The sequence below is a fragment of the Arvicola amphibius genome, chromosome 15 (genome assembly GCF_903992535.2).
Source record: "Arvicola amphibius chromosome 15, mArvAmp1.2, whole genome shotgun sequence".
In the NCBI taxonomy this organism is placed as follows: Eukaryota; Metazoa; Chordata; class Mammalia; order Rodentia; family Cricetidae; genus Arvicola; species Arvicola amphibius.
In genome coordinates this window covers 16,107,812-16,129,432 of record NC_052061.1, presented here as the reverse complement: position 1 = coordinate 16,129,432, position 21,621 = coordinate 16,107,812, and the positions used below count along the sequence as shown (strand labels likewise).

Here is a 21,621-nt window from a genome sequence, read left to right as displayed (position 1 = left end):
CTGTCTGGTTAACCCAAAGGAGATTTTATTTTTTGTGTTTTACAGTCTGCTCTCAAAAGGATGTGAATCTCGTGACAATTCTTATATTGTTCACTGTAATAGAATCCAGATTTTATATATGGATTTAAATTATTAATCAACATTGATTTTCTACTTGTTTTTTTCCCATTTAAGAACATAAATTATTTTTTAAGACAGGGCCCAGTTTGACCTTGAACTCTCAATTCTCCTGACTCTACCTTCAAGTGCGAGGATTATTTGCCATGAAACACCACACTTGGTTTCTGTGGAATTAAACCCAAGGCTTTGTGCATACAAAGCAAACACTCTTTTTTTTTTTTAATATTTATTTATTTATTTATTATGTATACAATATCCTGTCTGTGTATATGCCTGTAAGTCAGAAGAGGGCACCAGACCCCATTACAAATGGTTGTGAGCCACCATGTGGTTGCTGGGAATTGAACTCAGGACCTTTGGAAGAGCAGGCAATGCTCTTAACCTCTGAGCCATCTCTCCAGCCCCCCAAAGCAAACACTCTTATCAACTAAGCTATATTCCCTGACATATATCAAGAAGATAAAAAAAAAGACCCAGCTCCAGAAAGGTCTCACTTACAACGCCGTCACAGTGGTGATCGGTTTGACCACAGTGTACTGCAATACTCCTAGTTTGCACCGATAAAGCAGTATTCTGCAAGAGAAGAGAACACCAAAGCTCAACTATTCAGTGACATCAGAGCATCTCAAAGCCTCCAAATTGAAGTCACTTACAGGGCGTGGAACAGAAGGAGTAGAAAGTACTGGGACCTTGGTCTTTCCTTGTTTCCCACTCTTGCCATGACATACCCCAGATCAACAGGACCCAATGAGCTCATCAACGGTCCAAACAAACCCGATTATCTCAGACGTTTTTGCTAGAAGTGACAGTGAAACGTCTAACACACACACTCCAGGAGAGAAACTGAGGTACAGATCAACTGTGTACCTGTGCATATGTAAGAATGTGTTCACAGAAAGATTTCCTGGGACAAGGGAGCCACCAAGGGTGGCAGCATATTCTCCAGGCTGTGGCCTGGACTGCACAGAGGTGGCGGTGAGTTGAGCTCCGGCTTTCCTCGGCCTCCTGACAGCAGGTGCACCGGCCACGTGCCTTCCCACCACAATGGACTGGCCCCACAAACTCTGTTCCTTCGTTGCTCTTGTCAGTCATTTTGTCCCAGCTGTGTGATCACACATAAGGTCACGGAGGCTCCTATTCCCAGCTGTAAAAAGGATGCTGACTAAATGTTTTCTAAGGTTTTCTCCTACAATACACTGATGAACTTTTCTACCGGAGTGATCACTCGCAACATAAAAAGAAAACAAAACAACTAACAGTAAAAACAGCTGACTGATACTGAAAGCCCACACGGAGGCTCACTAAAGACATACATACTTACTCTCCCATAGCCCAGGGTGGACAGCAGCACAGAGGACAGAGAAGTTGTTGCTGATCTTTAGCTTCCAGGTGGAGTATCACGTTGGGGAATCGGATTGCTAGGTAGTTGTTAAGGAATATCATGAAGTTATAAATGACGTAAGCTTCATAGCACTCCCTCAAGGTGTCCACGTAGATGGCAATTTGGGGAAATTTCAAAGCCAACCACTACGAGAAAACAAGACGTTAAAGACCTGTCGCCGACACAATGTGAATTCACCCCACTCACAGAAGCTAACTCTAGAGCCTGGAAATCGTGTCCCATGCTTGCTGCAAACTAACATAATCCAGAATGGATTTACTTGGAGAGGAGGTCAGGGAATGCAAGGGTGCATTCCATCACTGAGCTGCATCCCCAGCCCTGTAACACATGCCTTGATGTGCAACAAGCAGCTTCAATACAGCTAACAAAACAGGTAAGTGCTGTGGTAAATAAGGAATATAAAAAGTAAATTGTGTTCTCAAATTATCTGAAATTAAGGGTGTCTTTCTTGTTTTTTTTTTTTTTTCTTCAGACAGGGTCGATGTAACCTGGATATTCTGGAACTCACTAGGTAGACCAGGCTGGCCTCCAACTCACAGAGTTCCACCTGAAGGATGGGATTAAAGGTACGCAATACCACACCTGGCTAAAGCCATTTTCTTTATAACTAACCACCAATAGTTACATCCACTGTGAAAGTCTTTTGTCCTTTCCTTTTTCTCCTCTTTTGGGGGGTGAGGTGACAAATAAAATACTTAATCATGGAAAAGCATGATAGTGATCCTTGAGAACCTGCATCTATGGGTTCAGCCAACCCTGGAGCAGAAACATGTAAAACAGCCCCTGACCCCAGGTCTGCACTCTGGAACTCACTATACAGACCAGGCTGGTCTTGAACTCATGGAGGTTCTCTTATCTGCACCCCTATCTCCTCAACCTCCAGGGCTGCCACTATTATTAATGCCAAGCATAGGTTAAGGAGTAGTGGTGAGAGATGCGTCCCTGCAACATGCCTACAAATGTCTTTAAGACAATCGTAGGAAAAGAGCTACACATTAAAAATATTTGAAACAGCTTCATTTTTCATTACATTATCATCTTTGCCAACATTAAAAAAAAGTGAGCTTAGCCAGTTGCAGTGGTATATGCCTTTAATCCTAGCACTAGGGAGACAGACTGGTGCTGTGGGACAATGGTCTGTACCCTGTCGACTGTATTTTAATAAAGCAGGAAGTATAGGTGGGGCGACGAGAACAGGAGAATTCTGGGAAGAGGAAAGATTCAGGCTGCAGTCCTCGCTCAGCTGCAGAGGAAACAAGATGAAACTGCCTCACTGATAGAAGGTACTGGGCCATGTGGCTAACACAGACAAGAATTACGAGCTAATGTAAGATATAAGAATTAGTTAATAAGAAGCCCGAGATAATAGGCCAACCAGTTCATAATTAATGTAGTTCTGTGTGTTTCTTTGGGACTGAACAGCTGTAGGACTGGGGGAGACAGAAACCTCTGTCAAAAGACTGGGAGCCCTCTGTAAGTTCAGGGTCAACCTGGTCTCCAGAGTGAGTTCCAGGACAGCCAGAAATAAAGTGAGATGAAAGAGAGAGAGAGAGAGAGAGAGAGAGAGAGAGAGAGAGAGAGAGAGAGAGGAGCCATCTCTCCAGCCCAGGAATTCTTAATACAATAAAATATACTTACGCTATCCAAACTGTATATTGGGACCATCCAAAGAATCCTATTGAAAGTAAACCATACAATAACATTTAATATCATGTTTATGAATTATGTCCGTCAACACTAGTAGTAGCAAATATATTAAGATTTGACCTTATAATAGGTTTCTGAAGTTCTGGTTGCGTGTAATGCACTAAGTGCTGCAGAATCCCCCAGAGGGACACAGGGATTGTCAGCAGCAGAAAGATACCAGCAATAAGCCATGCTTCAGTGTGTATTCCAACCTTGAAAAACAAAAGAACACATTAGTTTAGATTCTGATATTAAAACTATAAAGATCAATATTTTTATTTCTTATGTTTTCATTTGATTTCTAATCTTGCTTGGCAATTCCAAAATAATTAGTGACAATTTTTTTAAAAGATTTACTTTTTAAAAAATTCTAATATGTTTGTGTCTGTGTGGGTGTGCATGTGTGGGCATTTGCTGAGGCCAGAAGAGGGCGCTAGAGTCCTTGGACCTGGAGTTAGAGGGGTGTGAGAGCACACACCTTTAGTCTCAAAGACTTGGGAGGCTCCAGGACAACCAAAAGAACCCTCCTCGAACAAAACAAAACATTCCCATACTATCTTTGCCCACTGCGATCGTGTCTGAGTAGAGGACCAGCACCCTGTGTGCCAAGGACTGATGCAGACCAAGTGTCCTCAGAGTACTGCTAGGAGGAAAGTTCCATGTCGAGCAGTCATAAACCACGCGACAGGAAAAACAAGCCACCACAGCCACCGCTGCAGTCACGTGCCACAGCACGGCAGCGCCATGGGCACTTCTCTCTGCCTCAGTGTCCTCGTCCACAAAGGGAATCTCCTGTACTCGGCATTTCTCAGAGGGTTAAATAAAATCATAGTTACAGAATGAATGAGAGCGCTCTTGAGGATATGCTCTAGCTAATACCTCTAACCTCAAACACAAAACAAAGCCTTTGTAACCTCAGTCTTCTCTGCGCATTGTGCTATCATTTCTCAGGGCCCTTCGGAGTCAGATCTTCAAAACTCAAAGATTCTCCGGATTCTAAGTTTCTAGCACACATTCCCACTCGAACAAATCTGTTCTGGCTTTAGTCCTTCAACTCCAGTGAAATCACTGAGCTCTCAATGATCGTTCTACTTGTGAAACGTGAGACAGGGTGGCAACAATGGACACCAGTCAAAATGTTCCCCGAAACCCTCCTTCCCGGGCATTCACTTTGTTCTTTGTAATTTCCTGTGAAATACTGGTGCCGGGTCCTTTGCCCCTGTTCCTTCTCTGCGTCCTTGATCTAAAGCACTCTTTATCTGCGGACACTGAAGTCTGACTATACCTAGGAGTACACCTAGGGGAGTACCTAGGTGTGCTCCCCTTTCAGAGGTTGAAACCTAACCTCGAATGCCAACGGTCATATTTGGGCATAAGGCTGATGGGAAGTGACTTAGGTAAAATGAGGTCATAGTCTCATAGGGCTGGTGATCGCAAAATGATATCGGTCTACAACCTGAAGATTCAGCAAAAGCATGGCCACCTGTGACCTGAGAGCACCCTCCCCAGAAAGCAACTCCTCTGGCCCCCATGACATCTGACTCCAAAATAGTTTTCAAGACTGTGAAAAGATAAATGCCTATTGAAGGCACTCAGTTCATAAACATGTGCTTTCACGTGTGTGAGTGCAGGTGTGGGCACAGGTGTGCACATGTGAGTGCAGGTGTGGGTACAGGTGTGCATGTGTGAGTGCAGGTGTGCACATGTGAGTACAGGTGTGTAGGTCAGAGAACAACTCTGGGAAATCAGCTCTCCTTCCACCTTGTGAGCCAGGGCCTCTCGTTTCTGCTGCTGTGCTGCATATGCCAGGCCAGACGGCTGGCAAGCTTCTGGCAACTATGTGTCTACCTTCCTCTTGCCTTAGACATCGTTCATGTGGGCTATAGAGGGGGAACTCAGGGTCAGGCTTGCCTGGCTATTGCGTTACCTGCTGAGCCATCTTCACAGTCCAGCTTATGGCATTTTCTTAGGGCAGAGAGAACAGACAAGTATCTACAGCTGAAGCGGTTCTGAGGCCTAGACTTGCATATCCAGTGCAGTACGACAGGCTCACCTGCACACCCTCCATTAGACATCCCTATCAGGACTGGAGGGACTTGACTTGGGGTGTTGGCAGTTTACACTGCAGATCAGAATTGGTCTGAAAGGTTAGAGGTGCTTTGAAACTGCAGCTCACAACTGAGAGAAGTCTTAAGTAGAAATGGTACACATTTCACTTACCTTCCTATACTATATTCCAAGGACTACTAAATGAGGAAATTATATTTATATTAAGATTGCTATACCCAAATTTGGACAACAAATTTCAAATAAGCTAAAAACAAATGAGAAATATTTAATGTCATATTTTAATAGCCTGAACTAGCTATATGGACTATAAGAGAAGCCAATAAAAGTTTAGGGAACAAAAGCACCCTACAAATATGTCTAGACACATTGTTTAACTAAAATATTTTCCACAATCAAAGGGGGGGTCATCTACATGGCATGTCATAACTCTTCCAAAATAAGTGTTTCTCAATGAAAGTACTTTCTGGTTATTAATTAATTAATCAATAATTCTAAGTTCCCTTTATACATGTATTATGGATATGTTAGGTATCCAGCCTGCAATGCTTTACTAATGTCACAACATGACATCGACACATAAGGAAGGGTGGGTCAGAGAGATGGCGCCGCTAAGGTGCTTGCCTCCAACACTGCACTGACCCCTTGTGCTCCGTCCTCACTCAGCACTCAAGAAGGAAGGAGAGAACCAACTCCCTCAACTTGTCTGTCCTTTGACCTCCACAAGGGGGCCATCCCACGAATACACCAACAAATACACTTAAGGAAGGAAGGAAGGAAGGAAGGAAGGAAGGAAGGAAGGAAGGAAGGAAGGAAGGAAGGAAGGAAGGAAGGAAGGAAGGAAGGAGAAATGAATACACAAGGAACTTTAGTAAAACTTTCCCCTTGACTGAGGAGTAACTTCAAGTCTGGGAATTTCGCTCAGATGGGAGAATGCCTGCTTGCCTCAAATGCACACAGCCCTGGGTTCCATCCCCAGCCTTCAATAATCAGAAGCGCGCTGAGAATGTGCTTGGAGGTTTACTCTAGACTACAAGGCAAATTCCAAAGAGCATGGTCTACATGAGACTTTATCCCATTAAAGAAACAAAAGACATAACTTCAAACATAAAAACAATTAGCAAGTCAAACAGGAATCCTTTTGTTTCAGGAAGAGCTTCTAAAATCCAGAACGTAGCTTTCAAGGTAGTTTATTTTTATCTGGTTAAGACCAATATCTGCACAGCAGATCTGATTTCAAGAAGAGTTCTCTGGGAATTGATGGGTATCGGCAAAGCATTCTAAGCAGCAACATTAACTATTTTCTCCACCCGGTCCCACCTCCAGTTGTAGCGGCAAAATGAAATCAGACGGGTCTGTATGTTCAAAGACGAAATGTTTTCCAGACCCCAAGCATGAGAGGGCAGACAAAGGGATTCTGCCAACTAGCGTAGGAAAGGGTAGAGGTGCTGGACCCTCCTACCTTTAGTTTTTGAAGTTCCCAAACACCGAAGGGAACCGAAACGAGGATGGAAATTACGTAAATAAGTACGAGCAGGGGTCGGATCCATCGCCTCCAGTTGTTCCGATTACAGGCGCAGGGCGTTTTCATAAACAAATTAGTTTTGAACAGCTCAAAAAACGAACGAAGCCGAGATTTTGGCTTCTTTTCTTTGTTTTTTTCCTCCTCTGGCTCTCTGCAGGGGAAAATTCGGCAGCCGCTGGCACCGCGTCCTCAGGTTGCGCTGTGGTTGCGGCTGCCGCAGCGGCGGCCGCTCGGGATGCTCGCTGCATCCTCGCCGGCTACCCGGCATGCACCCGGTCCGCCGCGGCGCAGTCGCCGCTCACCTGGGGGTCGCCCAAAGTCTCGGCTGCACCATGGCCCCGAGGACAGCCGGGGTGACCTGGAGGATCCCGTCTGCAGCTGGAAGCCAGCGACTCCCTCCCCCCTGCTCTGGAAGGCGAGTCTCCGCCCCCCGGAAGACCCGGCCCGCGACTTCCTCACTCACGCTTCCGGAACTTCCACAGAAGTGGAATTCATCTTCGAAAGAAATGAGTCCACTTCCGTTTCCGGTCAGATGTTCAAAGCCAATGACCGGCGGGGAGCTTCAAGCTAGGCCAACCGGGATTTTCCAGCTAGACGGGCCTGGATTGGTCTGCCTGCGAGAATCTCAGCCAATCGAGATGGCGAAAGTGCCTGGCCCCGCCTCGCGCATGCGTCTTCGCTCCGCGGAGGCGGGCTCTCTGCGTTCTCGGCGCCGGGTGTGCTTCCGGGCTGGTGGCGGCCGGCGTGACGTCAGGAGGAGGGCAGGTAGGTACGGGGTGCGGAGCGGTCCGCGGCGGCGACGGGGGTGGCAGGACATGAATCCCACCCCTGCGGCTTGGCGCGGGAGACCTGCGGACGCGAGCGGGTTCCCAGGGCCCCTAGCCGTCTTCATGCCGAAGATGAGCCCTCCAAGCCCAAGTGTGGAACATGGTGCTTAGAAACAGTAGCTTGAGGGCCGGCGAGGTGGCTTCGCCGGGCGACCAAGCCTGACGGCTTGAGTTCGACCCTGAACATGGTGAAAAAAAAAAAAAAAAATCCATTCTTGTGGGGTGTTCTCTGACCTACACACACTTTGTGGCACACTCCCCCAACACACAGAAAACGTGTAATTTTTAAGGAGCTGGCATACCGGTTAAAGCTTGTGCTGCCCTTGCAGGGGACTGGGGTTCAGGTCTCAGAGCTCACAGCTGCCTGAGCTCCAGCGAATCAACCCTCTACCCTCTCGAGCACCTGCACTCACTTGTGCATAAATACACACACATGCACATAACTTAATCATTTTTAAAATTGTTAGTAGTCCCATGCGCTTCCTTCCCAATGCTTAACACCTGCCACGACTCCCAGGCGCAGCCTCGGCAGCTCCATCCTGTAGAAAACTCCTTTTTTTCCACCTGATTTCTAAAAGTGAGGCCCAGTGCAGCTGGCCCGGAGTCAGGCAGCTAGGAAGCAGCAGAGAGGCCGGTAGGCTGTCGTTTGTGCAGGCTGGTGAGGTCAGGAGTGATCCCTGGCTCTGATGGCCTACCTCATCCCTGAGCATGCGCCGAGCAGCCTGTGTGTAACCTGCCTGTGGTACTCCCGATGGTGATGAACCACCTTAAGGCTTCAAAAGGTGACACTGGAGGATCTGGACTCCATAGAGGGGCGTGTCCCCAAAACAAACTGGTTAAACATTGTAAAACAGACCCCAGACACACGCTGACTCACAAGCTGGGCATCTACACTATAGGCAGTCCCCATACACTTATGTCATTACAACAAGCCCCAAATTCATTCCTCCTGTCAATACCCCCATTTTCAACTTTTGTTTGTATCATTTTTGCTTTTTGAGGTAGGGTCTCACTGTGTAGTTCTGGCTGCCCTGGCCTTGCTGTGTAGAGCAGATTGTCCTGGAACTCAGCCTGTGCCCCTGGTTCTGCTCCCTAAGTGCGTGAGGCATGCACTGTCATGCCCTGGACCTTGTTTCCTCCTGACTGGTGAAGAAGTGGGAGCTCCGCGAAAGTCAGAGACCCAGGCCGCTGTGACCCCAAACCTGGGCAGGCAGTTAAGTATTTGGTTGAGGGGACAGCAAGATGGCTCAGTAGGTGAGGACACTTGCTACCAAGCCTGACAACCTGGCCGCACGTGGTGGATAGAGAGAACTGCCTCCTCAAAGTTGCCCTTTGACCTGCGCACACCGACACGCCTGTACCTGGACACACACAATTCTGACCTGCGCACACCGACACGCCTGTACCTGGACACACACAATGATTTTTTTTTTAAGCTTGGGGTGGAAAGATGGCTCAGCAGTTAAGAGACATACTGCTTTTCTAAAGGCTCCGAGTTCAGTTCCCAGTACCATGTCAGGTGACTCACTGTGGCCTTTAGCTCCAACTCCAGGGAATCTGACATCCTCTCTTACACGCTGTGGCTGTGTGCGCACATGCGCGTACACACACACACACACATACACATACAATTTAAAAATAAATCTTTTTTTAAAGAAGTTCTCAAGTCGGGCAGTGGTGGCACACGCCTTTAATCCCAGCACTCCAGAGACAGAGGCAGGTGAATCTTTAAGTTTGAGACCAGCAAGGTCTACAGAGCGATTTCCAGGACAGCCAGCACTCTTACACAGAGAAACCCGTCTTGAAAAATCAAAACAGCAAAGAAAACCGTTTGTTTTACATTTTATCTATTCATTTTGTGTGCATTCATGTACATAGTATATGCCATGGCACACGTGGAGATCAAATCTGTCCTCTCCTTCCACCATGTGGGCCCCAGTCTTCAAGTTTTAAGTGGTTGGGAACCACATCTGAGCCTTCTGGTAAAGATCAAGTGTAAATCGTTGAGACTATCAGAAGACAGGTTACACTTATGTGTAATTCAAACTTACCAATAAAAATAAAATTGGGGCCAGAATGGTGGCTCAGTGTGTCACTGCACCTGCCACACAGTCCTGGAAACCCAAAACCTACGTAAATTTGGAGAAACACAAAACTGCCTGTGGCCTGCACTTACACATGCGCACACAACTGCCTGTGGCCTGCACTTACATGCGTGCACACACACAACTGCCTATGGCCTGCACTTACACATGTGCACACACACACAACTGCCTGTGGCCTGCACTTACACATGTACACACACACACAACTGCCTATGGCCTGTACTTACACATGTTGTGCCCTCACACAACTGCCTATGGCCTGCACTGATTTTCCCAAGGTCAATCTTTTACGTGCTATCCACCCTTTTAGCCTAGGGCAGTTGAGCAGGGATATTCAGTGGTAAGAAGACAGAAGTGTGTTACCCATCCTGTCACAGCAGGTTTACCTGCCTGGGCTTACTCTGGAACCCCTTCTCCCCTGACAGGGCTGTCCCCTCCTCCCAGCATGACCGTTCTTTAATTTAGGTGAGTCTCTGTTGCCCATCCAGCATTTATCTCAGGACAGGGTCTCCTGTTGTGCAGACTGGCTTTGAACTCGATCCTCCTGCTTCCACCTTCTGAGTGCTGAGCTTGTGCCACCACACGCGGTTGATGTAATCGGTAGAACTCGGGACGTCCTGCATGCTAAACAGTCATGGTCACTATAATAACTAAGCCTTATCTCTATCCTTTTTATTTTTTTTATTTCTATTTATTTATTTGGTTTGGCTTTTCAAGATAGGGTTTTTCTGTGTAACAGTCCTGGCTGTCCTGGAACTCGCTCTGAAGACCAGGCTACCTCTTTCTCCCAAGTGCTGGGACTAAAGGCATGCACCACCACTCCCCAGCTCTTTACTTTTGTTTTTAATTAACTTATTCATTTATTTTTCAGTACTGGGATGGATCCCAGGATCTTCTGCGTGCTTGGCAAGCACAGTCCCCATGAGCTACATTTCCAAACTGTTTTAGTTTTATTTTGACATTGCCCATACTGGTTTCAAATTTGGTCTCTTCCTATCTCAGTCCTGTTATTCTTGGTTGCTGGGATTATAAGAATTAACACCTGGCTCCAAGAAGTGACTTTAGATTGGGTGATTGAATGAGGCCTCTGGCGTTCAAGAGAAACAACAAAAGCTACATCTTTGGACCTAGGGCTATAGCCCAGTGCTGGGGCCCCTGCCTAGAATCCCCTAATGAGAGGCAGGGAAATGGGGCTCAGTGGTAGAGTACTGTCTTAGCCTTTGTGAGGCTGAGTCCATCCCAGTAATTCAGGAACAGTCCAGTTGCCTGGCTTCTGCAGATAGCCAGGAAGTCAGCTAGACCAGAACAGAGAAAGAAGAGGGGTAGGTGACCTCAGAGAGCAAAGGCTGGGAGGCAGTAGGCTCTGTAGGTTTGGTTATCAACTCGACTGAGAGCTTCCGGAGGCCAAGGGATCATGGCATGCTAGTATATATTATTATAGGAGACCCCTGCTGGGCCAGTGAGACTGGTCATTGACTCCACCAAGCCTACAACCTGAGTTTGATGAAAAGTTGAAGTGGGGAAAGGAGAAAAATGACTCCTACGAGTTGTTCTCTGACCTTCACATGCTTGGCACACCATGCACACACACACACAGGCACATAACAATCAATTTTTAATAGGAAAATGTAAAAGGAGCCCCTGGCAGCTAGCACACAGACCACCATCCCTACTTGATCACCCCAGCATAAAATCTGGAGCCATATGCTTCTCTAAACCCTTTCTGCCTCCTTCCTCTCTCCCTCCAGGCTGTCCTTGGATGCTCCTCACCCTGTGGAGACTCAGTGCCAGGTCACAACTCAACCACTGTGAACTTCAAGAAATAGGCAGAGCCAAGCCAGACCGCCATACAGCCACACTGTTACAGGGCAGCCTGTGGCCTCTGCAGGCCCCATAGGAGGGTCCACCCCACCACTGCATACATTGACCAGGCCACTTCCCAGTTGCACCCTTGCTAGTGAGGACCCGTGGGCAGCTCCCAAGATGGTGAGTAGAAGATTCCCAAGCCTGGGTTCCTCCTAGGCACCAGCACAGCCTCCAGGCAGCCCTGCTTCTCCCAGGCTCCTGGGTGGTAGCTATTGATGGCTGTTCGTAGTGGTGGCAGACATTTGCTGGGCACTCGGATCACCACCCAGCAGGTCTTCTCTCCATCTAGATCTTGCTCCCTCCCTGCCCCTTCCCTTCCTTTCTGATACTGTTTAGCCGAGGATGATCATAAACTCCTGACCCTGTGCCTCAGAGACCCATATCCTAGTGCTGGGATAATGCCTCGTTGCTACAGAGCTGGGACGGAAACCAGGGCCTCGTGCTTGCCGGGCAGGCACTCCTGAGCCGCATTAGCCACCGGAAGTGTGTAAGGTGGTCCTGCCCGCTCTGTTGGTGCAGCTCTAGGAGGCTGTCTCCTCTGAACGGAGCCTGAGTGCTAAGTTGATCAGTCAGTCCTCTACAAATGTATAGAACTGTACTTATTTATTCATCGTAGAGTGGGTGCACATGCATGTGGTGGTCAACCCCTTCCCCCATGTGGGTCCCAGGCTTCAGAGCCAGGTGACACCCTCATCCCCCATCTCTTCAGCCCTATAGTCACTCTTTGTCCTTCCCTCTTCGCTCTCCCGTCCTGTCTGGCTTTACACGCAGCATGGTGTTAAAGGCAGGGCTGGCCCAGGACTCTAGGCAAGTGCTTTGCCCCTGCGCTGTGCACACAGCACTGGACCATGTTTTGCTGTAGTTTATTCTTCAGATTATATTTAATTACATTTCTCCCTTCCCTTTCTTCCTCCAGACTCTCTCATATATCCCTGCCAGCTCGCCTTCAAATTCATGGCCTCCTTCTTTGTCACTCTTTCTTATGTGGATAAAGTATTGTACATACATGTGTATTCCCAAATATAATCTGTTGAGTCCATATAATGTCATGCGTGTGTATGTTTTCAGGACTGACCGTTTGGCTGGACAACCCATTGGTGTGTTCTCCTTGGGGAGAGCTGCCTCTCCTGCTCTCAGCTTTCCTCTTTTGCCTGTAGCTCTTTGTTGAGGCCTCGTGGTCATTACCCACTTTGGCAAGTTTGTTGGTGTCCTTGTTCAACTCACGTTTGGGTGATCATGTGGTTGAGACTTTGCAGATGTAACTTCTGATGTTTCTAGGATACACAATCTCACAGCAGACTCCCTGGTCCTCCGGTCTCACAGCCTTCCTGCCCCCTCTTCCACAGAGTTCCCTAAGCCTTAGGTATGGGAGTGTTTTGCAGATGTACTCGCTGGGACTGGGCCCCACCACTCTGAGTATTGACTGGCTGTGGTTTTCTGCAGTGGTCTCTAAGAGTGGTAGCTAAGAGAAGTTCCCTGGATGATGGGTAAAGACTACACTTCTCAGTCTAGATCCACAGTTCTCAACCTATGGGTCGAGACCCTTTGTGGGGTCACATATCAGATATCCTGCATAGCAGGTATTCACATTATGATTCAAAACATTAGCAAGATTACATTTATTCAAAACAGTAGCAACAAAGTAATTTTATGGTTGACGATCTCCACAGCATGAGGAACTGTATTAAAGAGCCTAGCATAAGGTCTGGATTCCATCCCCAGTACCCATTAACCAGGTGTGGTGCACGTTCATGGTACCAGCCTTGAGAGGGGAAGGCAGGAGGGTCATGGCTAGTCTCAGCTGGTCACCTCATGACCAGCTGGGCTGCGTGAAACACTGCTTTAAAACCTTTAGGAGTCAGTGGCCATCCCACTTCTTCACCACAGCCTGCAGTCCCCAAGAATGCGCAAAACAGTGTGGCCTTAGGGCATTTCCCAAAGCTATAACAAGTGGTTTTTCAGCCTAGTTCCCACTGTAGGTCAGATACTAGATAGAACATCTAGCGTGTCCCGGGGTCCCTGCATTACCTTCTCTGATACATGGTTCCCCTCTGTTTTCAGGGTGAAAGGAAAGGCCAAAACAAGTACTACCCCCCAGACTTCAACCCCGAGAAGGTAAGCAGCCTCAATGACCCCCATAGCCTCAGGGACCAAGTGTTACTAGAGAAGACTCCAAGGTACCTGGAGGATGAGTGCAGGCTCTCCCACTTAGCATGGCATTGCCTAAAAAGCCCTGCTATGATCAAGCAGGAAGTCTTTCTTTCAACTCTGGTGTCCCTGGGGGCTCCTGGAACCCCTTCCTTCAGATACCAAGGGCAGCTCTGTCCTTGGCTCCAGGCTATTTGCTTTCCCAAGACATCCACACCTCCTTTGTTGCTTGTAGGACGTAAGACTGAAACCCCTTCTACCCAGGGAGACACTTGTCCCCAGCAGTAGGAAGAGCTGAGGAACAAGCTACCCTAGCTTGGCCTTGCTTACCTTCACTCACCCTTTCCATACAGCATGGCTCTCTCAACCGATACCACAACAGCCACCCCCTTCGAGAACGGGCTCGGAAGCTGTCACAAGGCATCCTTGTCATCCGGTAAGAAGCTACTCACCCCCTCTCCCATTGATAGGCCCAGCGCTGAAAGGTTCTAATTCCATAATGCAGGAAGACATTGCATCGGTCACCCATTGCTGCATAACAAAACATTAAGTATTTGCTATTGATAACAAGTCTAGGTACCTCTTCTGGGCTGGGAAGAACCTGACTCGGTCTTCCTCCTTCATTGGTGGGGGCTTGGTAGCTGAAGACCAGCTGGTCAGTGGGGCCCTGGCCTGTAGAGATAGACGGTTCCACAGTGGGTCTTCTTCCAGCAGGCCAGCAGTATCATGGCTCCAAAAGAGCCTGCAAAAGCGCCAGGATTCTAAAGGCCAGACCCAGACCTGTCACACTTGTCCCTTCTTCCCCTTCAATTGCCCAGTGTGGATCCTGACTCCAGGGCTGGGGTCAGACTCTTCCTCCGCGTGGGACGAGCCACAGAGTGATGCGCAAGGACATGACCACAGAAGGAAGAGTGGCCAGCCAGGGCCTCCCAGATACTAGATGACCTGAGGCAGGAGGATCACTTGGGTCTAGGAGTTCAAGAACAGCCTGGGTAACATAGCCAGAATATGCCTTAAGAGAAAGGGGGAGCAGCAATGGTTCAGTGGGTGAAGGCATCTGTTGCCTAGCCAAGCCCCTTCATTCAATCCCCAGAACCCACATAGTAGAAGGAAAGACCCAACTCATGAACGTTGTCTTGTGACTGCCACACATACAATGGGTAAATAAGTAAGTGTAAGAAAAGCAACATTGAAAAGCCTTGCCTTTGCTTTAGATTTGAAATGCCGTACAACATCTGGTGTGATGGCTGCAAGAACCACATCGGCATGGGTGAGTGAGTTCACCGTCACCTGTGACCTGCCTGCCCCTCCAGCCCCCTGTGCCAGGTGCTCTGAGACACTGGAGATAGTGTCAGCCCCAAGGCCAAATCGGAAGGTGGCCGGTCCCCAAGCTAGAGTACGAGAAGGCTAGGCCCTGGGATCCAGACCCTGTCCCTGCCAGTCGCCAGCAGGCAACCTTTACCCACCAGCTGGACTTTATGCCTCAGTTTCCCAGTCTGTAAAGTGAAGCTGGGGTGAGGCCCACCTGTGTGTGTTCAAGGTGCTTCCTGCAGCATATGTTCCAGACAGAGGGCTGGGGCTGCGCTCCGCTCCCATCTCACTGTCGCAGCTGAGCCACAGGGTCAGCAGCACGACACTTGGGCAGAGACCCTCCTGGGGATGTGGACAAATGCCTCAGTTTCCCTCTGTTCCCACACTACAGCAGTCCATACCATCCCGTCTTCTTTTAATTTGATTAGTGTGTGTGTGTGTGTGTGTGTGTGTGTGTGTCAGAATTATGGAAGTCAGAGAAGCATTTGCGGGTGTCGCTTCTCTCCTTCTGCTGTGCTGTTTCCAGTGACTGAGCTCAGGCCGTCCAGTTTGGCAGCAGACACCTTTCCACCAAGCTGTCTCACCACCCCATCCCGTCCCATCTGGATTCAGAGCGTCCGCTGTTCACCATTACACCACTGCCTTAGTTAGGGTCACTGTGTCGTGATGAGACACATAACAGTTCTTCATCAAAAGCAGCAAGGGCAGGAACCTTGAGGCGGGAGCTGATGCAGAGGCCATGGTGGGGTGCTGCTTTCTGGCTTGGTCCTCGTGGCTGCCTTCTTATAGAACCCAGGACCACCAGCCTAGGGATGGCCCAACCCACAGTGGGATGACCCTTCCCATCAACCACTAATTGAGTGCCTTACAGCTGGATCTTGCGGAGAAATTTTCTCAGTTGGGGGTTCCCTCCTCTCTGATAGCTCTAACTTATGTGACGTTGACATAAAACTAGCCAGGACAACCACAGAACCTCACAGACGCCATCTGTTCTGATTCCTGGTGGTGAGGTTTGCCCCCGCAGCAAGCAGTTCTGCAGCAGCCAGTACTAGCCAAGCAGTCGATAATGCACTCAGTCTTGTCAGGCCCTGCCTCGTGATCACATCCAATCCCCAGAGGGGAGCACTGTTCTGAGGACCACCCCAATAGACTCTAAAGTCCTCCCCAGCCCCAAAGAGCTTTTCCTAGGACTGACCAATGAATCCTGCTCAGAATTCCGCAGCCATCTGAAACAGCTGGTAGAACTGACGGAAACACATCTACGTATAAAAATGTGTTTTTATAATAAAACACATCTGGTTTATTATAAAGCTACAACCAGGCTTGGTAGCACACATGTTATTCCAGGCTAGAGAAGCTGAGGCAGAATGGCAAGTTAGAAGCTAGCCTGAACTACACGATGAAACATTGTCTCAGAAAAGTGAGGGTTGGGTATGATATGTGGTAGATGTTTGTCCGGCATATGCAAGGCCTTGGGTTCAGCTTCAAAATAAAATACATGCACAGATGAATGAAAGATAAAAGATGGTGGATGGGTATGATAGGTAGGCAATGATGGATGAGGACTGGTTCATCATAGAACAAGCAAATGAAGCTGGGCAATGATAGCACACACCTTTAATCCCAGCACTCAGGAGGCAGAGGCAGGCAGATCTCTGTGAGTTCATAGCCAGCCTGGTCTACAAAGCAAGTTCCAGGGCTGTTACACAGGAGCCATGTATGCCCTGTCCAGCTATCCAAGAGTCCTAGCAAGGCCTGTCATTGAGCCTTATCTTGGAATTGCTTATCCTGGGTAGGGGCAGGACCCTTCTGCAGTGAGCAGGATCTTAGAACCTACCACTGGGTAAGGGCAGGGCCGGGATTCTGTTTGGATCTAGCACCAGGACAGAAAAAAAAATCAAGGACAGATGTTGCTATGGTAGGCTATGGGGCAGAGACATTGTGTCTGTGGCCTGCCTTAGACAGGGGTCAGCTAGGAGCCAGGAAGTGGGGGTGTCAGCCAGATGCACAGTGCCTGGAGACAAGGTGGCTGTGGAAAGGAAAGGACAAGGGAAGTGAGAAAACCTGCGGGGCTCAGACCACAGGGACAGAGAAACTAGGCCCAGGGCAGGTCTAAGACCCTGGATCCTGTTCCCAGCACTGAGAGCAGTGGGAGCTGAACCACTCGAGACACCATGAGCACCTCCAGCCAGAACCAATGCAGCTGCCCCAGAGAGGAGACGGCCAGGTCAGGCCATCAGTAGCACTCAGTCTCGGTTGTCCCATCAGATTCTGTCACTCACGGTAGAAGGGAGACTACATCACCTCCCAGGGAAAACCGACATTTGTGAAAGGAGCGTTGAAAGTAAGTTTACCCTCATTCAGGCTGTGTGTATTTACTTACTTGTGACAGGGTCTAGCTAAGCACCCAGGCAAACTCCACCTTGCCTCTGCCTCCCAAATGCTGCACTCTCAGGTGTACCCCACACCCAGCTCTCCATTGGCATTTACTCCCAGAGTCCTGTGTCATCAGAATAGCCATCGTCTCTGTTGACTAGGTGGGAAACAGGCCCTGAGTGACGAGCTTTGCTTAGGGGCACACAGTGAAAGCAGGATTGGAAATCTGGGCCTTCCTGGTCCAGTCCACACTTTCCTATGGTTTGGGTACTCCAGTGCCTCCCAAACTTCATTCTTCCTACCTTGAATTCCTGTGCCATCCCTTCCAGGGCACCTGCCCTGCCAGGCAACAAACCGCCAGCTTCTCCCCCACCCAGAGAAAAGCTGATGCAGGTGCCTGGTCCCAGCCTCTCTCTCCCTGCCCTCTCAGGTGTGCGCTACAATGCAGAAAAGAAGAAAGTTGGCAATTACTACACAACTCCAATCTACAGGTAGGAGCTCCTGGTGGCACCTTAGGACGGGTGTGCCAACACAGGTTAAAGGGTCCGTAGAGGAGTCTTGAAGGGGAAGGGAATTCTCTGTATAACTGCCCATCTTGGCCTGTCAATCAGGGTTTGTCCCTTCCTCCTCCAGTCCTTCATGGCTCCCACCTTCCCCAGTAAAAGCTCAGGCCCCTCATTCACTCAGCTTCAGACCGTGCGGCCTCTGCTCCCTCCACACAGAAAGCTCTTCTCCAGGAAGCTAAATGGCCCCATCCCTGTGCTACTCAAACACTACCTTCAGAGGGACTTTTTCTTTCTTTTTTTTAAATAAATGATGGGTTTTATTTGTTTTTTATAATTTTATTTTTATTTTATGTGCTTTGGTATTTTACCTATATATATTTCTGTGGGAGGGTGTCAGATCTTGAAATCTTGGAGTTACAGACAATTGTGAGCCACCATGTAGATGCTAAGAAATGAAACCCAAGCCCTCTGGAGGAGCAGTCAGTGCCCTTAACTGCTGAGCCATCTCTCCAGCCCCAAAGGGACCTCTCTTAAAGCCATCACCTCTTACGCGGTCACTCTTCACTGGCACGTGTCCATCATCGCGTCAGCCTCTCCCAGAGCAGGTTGTCTTACTCCGCTGGCCAGCATCGTCCCCAGCTGTTGGCACCAGCCTGGCACAGAGTAGCCAATAGAGGGAAGGTGGGTGACACGTTGAGTAGGAGAGTGAATAGATAGAGGATGGATAAATGGATGGATGACTGGTGGGTAGGTCTATGGGTGGATCCATAGATGAACCAGTGGGCAGGTAAGCGGGTGGGTGGAAGATTAGTAGGTAGATGGACAGACATGTAGATGGATAGATGAATGTATAGGTGGGTGGATAAGTAGGCAAGGAATGGGCAAATGAATGAAAGAGCCAGCTTTAGTGTCTGGGTGGTTGGTTGTAGGCAGAGAGTCTTACTGTATAGCCTAGGGAGCACTGGGGTCACAAGTGGATGCCACTACACCTAGCACTAAATGTTGGGTTTTGTCACACTGGGAGTGAAGGCCAACACTGGAGCATGCTGAGCAGGCCCTGTACTTTGGACCCCCATCCTCAGTCTCTTGGTTGCTCTTCTGGTTGTAAGCCCACATGTCTTTCCAGGGTTCTCCCAGCTCTGAGCTGGGTGCAGTGGGTGCTCGGACAGTAGTTCTGGGGTCTCAGGAGAGCATCACTGCATCCTAACTCCAGGTCCTTTGTAGGTTCCGAATGAAATGCCACCTCTGCGTCAACTACATAGAGATGCAAACAGACCCTGCCAACTGCGACTATGTCATCGTGAGTGGTGCAAGCCGCAAGGAGGAACGCTGGGATATGGAAGACAATGAGCAGGTGCTGACCACAGGTGAGCACTGCACGCTTGCCCACCCCACGTGACCCCAGGTGGCTTCCCCAGAGTCATGCTTATGTGGTCCTTGCAGAGCATGAGAAGAAAGAGAAACTGGAGACGGATGCCATGTTCCGCCTGGAGCATGGCGAGGCCGACCGCAGCACACTGAAGAAGGCCCTGCCTACACTCAGCCACATCCAGGAGGCACAGAATGCCTGGAAGGACGACTTCGCTCTGAATAGCATGCTGCGCAGGCGCTTCCGGGTGAGGGAACCCCACAGTGGGCATCAGCTGGCTCAGAGCTGGGAGACTGGTTCAGACCTGTGTCTCCTCATCCCATTTGCGAGCTGGTCATTTCCCCTCTGAGCCCCAGGCTCCCTGTATGCAGCACAGAGTCATGTCCCTGCCTAATCTCTTCCTGCTGCTCTAACAAGCATAGCACAGCCTGGGAAGTCTAGATACTCAGATGGATTAGTCACTGCTGTACAAGCCGGAAGTCTAGCATTGAGGCATCTACAAATTGACTGTGGACAGAGTGCCTGGTTGGGTTCCTCGGAACTTCCTGCTGAATCCTCAAGGCACAGACAGGACACAGAGGCGCCCTGTGGACTCCTGTTTCAGGCACTGACCCCGTTCATGAGGGAGAGCCCTCACAACCTGGTCGCCTGCCCAAAGCCTCATGTTGTCAGCCATCACAGAGGGAGCTACATTTCAGCATAAGCAAGGAGCCAGTTTTGGTGATGTCTGTCTGTGCTTCCAGCCACTGGGGGACTGAAATAGAAGGCTCATCAGTGCCCAGGAGTCGGAGTCCAACCTAAAAAACAGAAAGCTGGGCCTGGTGGCTCATGCTTATAACCACAATGCTCAGGAAGCTGAGGCAGGGGAACTATTTCAAGTTCCAGGTCCATCTGGGTTGCAAAGGGAGACCGTGCCCCCCACCCCAAAAATTTTTGGGGGGAGTAGAAAAAATTCTAGGACCTCCGAATTGGCAGTATGGCCCAAGCTTAAGTGTGGTCTTAAGTTCTCTGTCCCCTGCCTGGACCTGTTGGGACTCCAGGCATGGGCCACCACACCTTCTTTATCACATCTTCCGGAATTTATCTAGTGGGTCACACCTGCAGCCCATCATTGGTCAGCGTGTAGTGTTATATAGCACACGGTCATCTTTTTGACATTGAGGGCTTGAGGGACCGAATGCAGGACACTGGCATGAGCCCTGCACGTGGGGCCACTTTTGCATCGCAGGTACTATATGGGCCCTTCCCTTGCTTCAGTGCCAAGGGAGAAGCAGACCCAGTGGCTGGAGTGAGACCCATGCGTCTCAAGGAGGCAAGGTTCTGATGTCCCTCCCTGTGTGTCACACCCACCCACAGGAAAAAAAGAAAGCCATGCAGGAGGAGGAAGAGAAGGACCAGGCGCTGCAGGTGAAGGCCAACCTAGCCATCCCTCTCGTGCCAGAGTCAGAGGACGACCGCAGACTGGCTGCCCTGCTAAGGCTGCACACACTGGACTGTGAGTAGGGCAATGGACCAGGAGCTTCATGGGAGGCAGAGGTTGCATGCAGGGTTTGGGGGCACCTGGTCCCTAGGGAGCCTTGTTGCTTACAGTGGTGGGGAGAAAGCTCAAAGGGTATGCGTATGCTATGCACACTCTGCCCCTGAACCTCGAACCCTTGCACCATACCTTTTCCCCACAGCCTATGAGGACAAACAGAAACTGAAGCGCACGGAAATCATCCACCGCTCTTGGTTCCCCTCGGCCCAGGGACCCAGTGCTGGCAGCAGCAAAGCTAGCAATGTCTTGAAGAAGCTGTGCCAGGGCCGCAGACCAGCCCCCAGCACCACGGGCACAGTGGGGGACCTGGGCATAGTGAGGAGAAGGTCTCAAGAAGTTCCAGAAAGTCCCCAGTGTGCAGCAGACAGTCCCTTGTCAGCAGAACCAAGAGGGCCACCAGGAGCCACCCAGGACAGACCTCAAGAGACAGCAGAATCCACGAGGAATTGTAGAGACCAGGCCTTACCCCTGGATTCCTCCCAGGAGGACCTGCTGCGCCCCAGCAACCCCAATGCCTCCCTGGTGGCTGACTACTCGGACTCAGAGAGCGAGTAAGGGAGTCAGAATTCCAGAGACCAGAAGCCATCACTCGTCCAGACCTCACGGACTGCAGGCCTCATTGCCGCCGGCCCAGCCACAGACTTCTCTCCCTGTAGAGATCATTATTTATTTAGTTTTGCCGAGGATGTCTGTGCCTTGGTAGAACCCCTGACACTGTAACATTAAAGCCCTGTTCTTTGTCCCTGCCTTGGGTTGCTAAAGTCACCTAGTAGCTG

General features: G+C 49.5%; 2 protein-coding genes across 8 annotated transcripts in view; one reads left to right on the top strand and one right to left on the bottom strand.

Moving 5' to 3' along the window:
• The window catches only part of Tmem184c (transmembrane protein 184C), a 36,980-nt gene extending 29,723 nt beyond the window's left edge, over window positions 1–7,257 (bottom strand). For all 4 annotated transcript variants that reach the window (XR_005283343.1, XR_005283342.1, XM_038312933.1 and 1 more), the window contains exons 1-5: window positions 6,738–7,257; window positions 3,290–3,420; window positions 3,161–3,197; window positions 1,442–1,647; window positions 619–693 (exon numbers count right to left, since the gene is read on the bottom strand). Coding sequence is in view for 2 of the 4 variants with exons in the window: in XM_038312933.1 (XP_038168861.1) it covers window positions 619–693; window positions 1,442–1,647; window positions 3,161–3,197; window positions 3,290–3,420; window positions 6,738–6,866 (578 nt within the window). In the remaining 2 variants the exon portion in view is untranslated. The remainder of the gene's footprint in view (window positions 1–618; window positions 694–1,441; window positions 1,648–3,160; window positions 3,198–3,289; window positions 3,421–6,737) is intronic.
• A 261-nt stretch (window positions 7,258–7,518) lies between these two features.
• Yju2b (YJU2 splicing factor homolog B) lies at window positions 7,519–21,610 on the top strand. Of its 4 annotated transcripts, none has more exons than XM_038313309.1 (11): window positions 7,530–7,565; window positions 8,633–8,840; window positions 11,481–11,718; window positions 13,660–13,713; window positions 14,100–14,182; window positions 14,961–15,016; window positions 17,864–17,924; window positions 19,164–19,306; window positions 19,383–19,555; window positions 20,665–20,803; window positions 20,988–21,610. In XM_038313309.1, exons 3-11 carry the CDS (start codon window positions 11,716–11,718, stop codon window positions 21,398–21,400), a joined length of 1,125 nt encoding a protein of 374 aa, XP_038169237.1. In that variant the 5' UTR covers window positions 7,530–7,565; window positions 8,633–8,840; window positions 11,481–11,715; the 3' UTR covers window positions 21,401–21,610. The 4 variants fall into 4 exon arrangements, with proteins under 4 accessions (XP_038169235.1, XP_038169237.1, XP_038169239.1 ...); XM_038313311.1 differs by lacking the exon at window positions 8,633–8,840 and adding an exon at window positions 10,158–10,197 and having other exon boundaries at window positions 7,545–7,565; XM_038313307.1 differs by lacking the exon at window positions 8,633–8,840 and having other exon boundaries at window positions 7,519–7,565.
• Window positions 21,611–21,621: the final 11 nt, after the last annotated feature.